At 61.7% G+C, this 6033-nt stretch overlaps 1 protein-coding gene across 1 annotated transcript; it reads right to left on the minus strand.

Annotated features, from left to right (window-relative positions):
• Positions 1 to 2064: 2064 nt before the first annotated feature.
• Positions 2065 to 6033, minus strand: LINJ_34_0710 (conserved hypothetical protein; the record flags this gene model as incomplete). Its single annotated transcript, XM_001468421.2, has 1 exon — positions 2065 to 6033. A coding segment is annotated over one exon (3969 nt), but the record flags the coding sequence as incomplete, so codon positions are not given.

The raw sequence follows: 6033 nt of genomic DNA on the forward strand, positions 1-6033 counted from the left end.
TACCCACCCACTCACAAACAAACGGTGGACAGCGCTCAAAATAAGAAATGAGGTAGAGCGACGACCACTACTACCAGCCAGTTGATGAGAAGGACCTTACGTAGTTTGGAGCGCGGAAAGTAGAAAGGAAAGGGAAGACTGAAACGAGCAGCTGATCCGAAAAGGGGGTATCCAATCGACGAGTACGAAGCGCGTTCCCACAAGTTGGGGGTCACAAAATAAAACTCCTACGCAGAGCGAGAAAAAAATGAGATGGAGCTTGAATCATAGACTGCAGCCTATCTTGACGGAAGAAACGTCTGGTGAATGGTGACGGCGTTTGACAGCTCTATGGAGAACAACAAAAAGACTTCTACAAGTGCCGCCTTTTCCCTTTCAGTGAAGCTTCAGCGGCAAAAGAAAAAATTACCAAACATGTTCCACCTAAATAAGCAAAACCAAACCACGCTTCGCCCCTCCTCGTGCAAAACAGCTTTCAAGATGCTCTCTGAGGGAATATATATTTCGAGGCAATTCTGCTTCTTTAAAGCGGTTTTCTCTCTTTTGTTGGCCTTTCAATGGCGACACACCAAGATGAAGAGCGACAGCGAAAGAAGAGTGAATATTGACTATTTCGAGTAGTGGGATGGCGGTAGCGGTAGCGGAAAGGGGGGGGGGAAGGATGGGTTCGAAAGAAGTCGAAATGATGTAAAGTGCCGTGTATGTGTATGTGACCGGTGTTTCTGTGCTTGCGCGTGTAGCTTAGCAAGCTCTAGAGAAGAGAAGGTACGCACGGTCTCGCAGTCTTACACGTAAATGTACAAACAAGCAGGAGCGGCAAAACAAAAGAGAAAGACACAACGCTTGTGTTTCTTATAGGCGTGCTCTGGGGCGCAAAGCAAATGCCACAGCACACCGAAGGCCCGCTGCTTTTTGTTTTGTGTGTCCGTTGTTGTCAACAATGTTATTTTGCGTATCGCCGTCTGAGACTGTCAAATCAAAATTGCGGTTCTTCCTCGCGAAGCGTTTTTCGATCTTTTCGACTTGTTTCCATGCGTTGGCTCCACGTGTGACGTGATGACAAGACGACGACTGACTCGCGGAGGGGACTTGCTGCAGTTTAGTGATGGTGTGTGATTCCGCGGTCCATTGGGTTCGCCGGATCGCGTGTTGGACGATGTGGCAATCAAATATGAGTTCAGAAGGAGAGGTTAAAGTGAGAGAGCAGACGTGAAAAAGTAGACGTTGCATTCTCAAACGGACGCATAAAAAAAAGAAAGCTACATACAAAACGCAGTGTGCAGACGACAACTGTTCACATACACATGAGCAGTGTAGGCAACAACGCACAGTGGAGGTACCTATGTACCTAATCATGAAGGCAATCGCCTAAATAGTGCTCCGTTCAGAGACACATGCGATATGACCGTGCTGTGTGCGTAAGATGAACCAAATGCCGTAAAGTTCAAGCAATTTATGGACATTTTAGCTCTCTAAGCATACAAGGCACCCCTTCAACCTCAGCGGGCTTGTTTTCTGTTTCCTTTTGCTGAACAGTGACGACCACCAATTCCTGCATGGGGTCGCTTTCGGCGAAACGCTTCTAAGCTGCCCCTCGGACGCGATACCGCAACAAATCGCCCCGCAATGTTACCGACATACCAATACAAACAATGTCATACACACGAAGGGGAGAGGCGTGAGTAGTGCCATCGGTGGAAAATGTGACAATGCATATCTTTCTCAACCTTCTCTCCTCGCTATGCGCTCTGAGCGAAAAGTCCACCTCCTCCTAAAAAGAGCACAGGCTACTATTCCTGAATATGCAAACAGAAACACACAAAAACCACGACCACAACACTTTACTTCAACGCCGTAGAGATCACGCAAGGTAGGCGAGATAAAGACAATGCAAGCGGAAGCAGGTTGAGGGAGTGAAAACAGAGGGGGAGCAGGAGTGGTGCAAACGCGCAATGGGCTCGCCAAATGCTCGGGCAGCTGTTCCCCCGCCTCCAGCTCTTCCATACGTTCGCCACTCAGAACTGCGCCACACATCACCCGCCTCCCGAGCAAGAAAGTCGCGACTTAGTCGTGATCAAAGCTCACTTGTTTGATGTTGTCCCCGGGAACGTGGCATGCATTACTAGAATCAATTACAAACGCTGCGAATAGCGCCTCTGGACGCTCGCGAACAATCCTCTCCCAGTTTCCATCAAATATCTTAGTGTGCCGTGTCACAACCTGCTTCTTGTCCCCGGTGGGATCCACCCAAAGCTCATTGTGATAGCGCAGTTCCTTTACTTCGCATTCCTTGTCGCGCAGTAGCGCCAGCAGCGCATCATTGATTCCCTTCAGCTTCTTCAACTCCATCAACACCACAAGAAGCTCCCCTTCCATGGCCGCACCATCCTCTTGGCGCCGACGATCCATCTCATAAGCTTGATCGCGTACCTTCTCGAGTTCTACCATCAGATCTGAGTTTTCCCTCAACTTTTCCTTCACAGTCTCCTCAGCAGCACAAGCCACCTCCACTGCATTTTCAAGAGCGGTCTGCTTGGCTTTGTACTCATCCAGCGTGACAGCGTACAGCGGCTCCGCGGCGATAGTGACGGGGTCGACGGCCTCCGCGGCAGGGTTTATCTGCGCAGCGGGGCGGCCTCGGCTACCTGCGCGGGCATTGCGCGTCGAGATGCCGTCGGCCGCAGCCAGCTCTGGCTCATCGGCGCGCGCTCCATGCGCGGCACGCCGCTTCTCCCGAAATGCAGCCAGCTCCGGATCCTTATCCGCCAGCTCACCAGCCAGCCTCTCGGCCTCCTCCTGCGCCCTCTCCAGCTCGGTGGCCAGCCGCTCGTTGTCGCTGGCCAGCTGGCGGTTGTCGGCCTTCTGCCTCTCCCCGTCCTCCTGCGCCTTCTGGAGCTCGCCCGCCAGTGTCTCGGCCTCCTCCTCTGCCTTTTCGAGATCGCCGGCCAGCCTCTCGGCCTCCTCCTGCGCCCTCTCCAGCTCGGTGGCCAGCCGCTCGTTGTCGCTGGCCAGCTGGCGGTTGTCGGCCTTCTGCCTCTCCCCGTCCTCCTGCGCCTTCTGGAGCTCGCCCGCCAGTGTCTCGGCCTCCTCCTCTGCCTTTTCGAGATCGCCGGCCAGCCTCTCGGCCTCCTCCTGCGCCCTCTCCAGCTCGGTGGCCAGCCGCTCGTTGTCGCTGGCCAGCTGGCGGTTGTCGGCCTTCTGCCTCTCCCCGTCCTCCTGCGCCTTCTGCAGCTCGGCCGCCAGTGTCTCGGCCTCCTCCTGCGCCTTTTCGAGATCGCCGGCCAGCCTCTCGGCCTCCTCCTCTGCCTTTTCGAGATCGCCGGCCAGCCTCTCGGCCTCCTCCTGCGCCCTCTCCAGCTCGGTGGCCAGCCGCTCGTTGTCGCTGGCCAGCTGGCGGTTGTCGGCCTTCTGCCTCTCCCCGTCCTCCTGCGCCTTCTGGAGCTCGCCCGCCAGTGTCTCGGCCTCCTCCTGCGCCTTTTCGAGATCGCCGGCCAGCCTCTCGGCCTCCTCCTCTGCCTTTTCGAGATCGCCGGCCAGCCTCTCGGCCTCCTCCTGCGCCCTCTCCAGCTCGGTGGCCAGCCGCTCGTTGTCGCTGGCCAGCTGGCGGTTGTCGGCCTTCTGCCTCTCCCCGTCCTCCTGCGCCTTCTGCAGCTCGGCCGCCAGTGTCTCGGCCTCCTCCTGCGCCCTCTCCAGCTCGGTGGCCAGCCGCTCGTTGTCGCTGGCCAGCTGGCGGTTGTCGGCCTTCTGCCTCTCCCCGTCCTCCTGCGCCTTCTGCAGCTCGCCCGCCAGTGTCTCGGCCTCCTCCTCTGCCTTTTCGAGATCGCCGGCCAGCCTCTCGGCCTCCTCCTGCGCCCTCTCCAGCTCGGTGGCCAGCCGCTCGTTGTCGCTGGCCAGCTGGCGGTTGCCGGCCTTCTGCCTCTCCCCGTCCTCCTGCGCCTTCTGCAGCTCGGCCGCCAGTGTCTCGGCCTCCTCCTCTGCCTTTTCGAGATCGCCGGCCAGCCTCTCGGCCTCCTCCTGCGCCCTCTCCAGCTCGGTGGCCAGCCGCTCGTTGTCGCTGGCCAGCTGGCGGTTGCCGGCCTTCTGCCTCTCCCCGTCCTCCTGCGCCTTCTGCAGCTCGGCCGCCAGTGTCTCGGCCTCCTCCTCTGCCTTTTCGAGATCGCCGGCCAGCCTCTCGGCCTCCTCCTGCGCCCTCTCCAGCTCGGTGGCCAGCCGCTCGTTGTCGCTGGCCAGCTGGCGGTTGTCGGCCCTCTGCCTCTCCCCGTCCTCCTGCGCCTTCTGCAGCTCGCCGGCCAGCCTCTCGGCCTCCTCCTGCGCCTTTTCGAGATCGCCGGCCAGCCTCTCGGCCTCCTCCTGCGCCCTCTCCAGCTCGGTGGCCAGCCGCTCGTTGTCGCTGGCCAGCTGGCGGTTGTCGGCCCTCTGCCTCTCCCCGTCCTCCTGCGCCTTCTGCAGCTCGCCGGCCAGCCTCTCGGCCTCCTCCTGCGCCTTTTCGAGATCGCCGGCCAGCCTCTCGGCCTCCTCCTGCGCCCTCTCCAGCTCGGTGGCCAGCCGCTCGTTGTCGCTGGCCAGCTGGCGGTTGTCGGCCCTCTGCCTCTCCCCGTCCTCCTGCGCCTTCTGCAGCTCGCCGGCCAGCCTCTCGGCCTCCTCCTGCGCCTTTTCGAGATCGCCGGCCAGCCTCTCGGCCTCCTCCTGCGCCCTCTCCAGCTCGGTGGCCAGCCGCTCGTTGTCGCTGGCCAGCTGGCGGTTGCCGGCCTTCTGCCTCTCCCCGTCCTCCTGCGCCTTCTGCAGCTCGCCGGCCAGCCTCTCGGCCTCCTCCTGCGCCTTTTCGAGATCGCCGGCCAGCCTCTCGGCCTCCTCCTGCGCCCTCTCCAGCTCGGTGGCCAGCCGCTCGTTGTCGCTGGCCAGCTGGCGGTTGTCGGCCCTCTGCCTCTCCCCGTCCTCCTGCGCCTTCTGCAGCTCGCCGGCCAGTGTCTCGGCCTCCTCCTCTGCCTTTTCGAGATCGCCGGCCAGCCTCTCGGCCTCCTCCTGCGCCCTCTCCAGCTCGGTGGCCAGCCGCTCGTTGTCGCTGGCCAGCTGGCGGTTGCCGGCCTTCTGCCTCTCCCCGTCCTCCTGCGCCTTCTGCAGCTCGGCCGCCAGTGTCTCGGCCTCCTCCTCTGCCTTTTCGAGATCGCCGGCCAGCCTCTCGGCCTCCTCCTGCGCCCTCTCCAGCTCGGTGGCCAGCCGCTCGTTGTCGCTGGCCAGCTGGCGGTTGTCGGCCTTCTGCCTCTCCCCGTCCTCCTGCGCCTTCTGCAGCTCGCCGGCCAGCCTCTCGGCCTCCTCTGCGCCTTTTCGAGATCGCCGGCCAGCCTCTCGGCCTCCTCCTGCGCCCTCTCCAGCTCGGTGGCCAGCCGCTCGTTGTCGCTGGCCAGCTGGCGGTTGTCGGCCTTCTGCCTCTCCCCGTCCTCCTGCGCCTTCTGCAGCTCGGCCGCCAGTGTCTCGGCCTCCTCCTCTGCCTTTTCGAGATCGCCGGCCAGCCTCTCGGCCTCCTCCTGCGCCCTCTCCAGCTCGGTGGCCAGCCGCTCGTTGTCGCTGGCCAGCTGGCGGTTGTCGGCCTTCTGCCTCTCCCCGTCCTCCTGCGCCTTCTGCAGCTCGCCCGCCAGTGTCTCGGCCTCCTCCTGCGCCTTTTCGAGATCGCCGGCCAGCCTCTCGGCCTCCTCCTGCGCCCTCTCCAGCTCGGTGGCCAGCCGCTCGTTGTCGCTGGCCAGCTGGCGGTTGTCGGCCCTCTGCCTCTCCCCGTCCTCCTGCGCCTTCTGCAGCTCGCCGGCCAGCCTCTCGGCCTCCTCCTGCGCCTTTTCGAGATCGCCGGCCAGCCTCTCGGCCTCCTCCTGCGCCCTCTCCAGCTCGGTGGCCAGCCGCTCGTTGTCGCTGGCCAGCTGGCGGTTGTCGGCCCTCTGCCTCTCCCCGTCCTCCTGCGCCTTCTGCAGCTCGGCCGCCAGTGTCTCGGCCTCCTCCTGCGCCCTCTCCAGCTCGGTGGCCAGCCGCTCGTTGTCGCTGGCC

The sequence above is a fragment of the Leishmania infantum genome, chromosome 34 (assembly GCF_000002875.2).
Source record: "Leishmania infantum JPCM5 genome chromosome 34".
Lineage (NCBI taxonomy): Eukaryota > Euglenozoa > Kinetoplastea > Trypanosomatida > Trypanosomatidae > Leishmania > Leishmania infantum.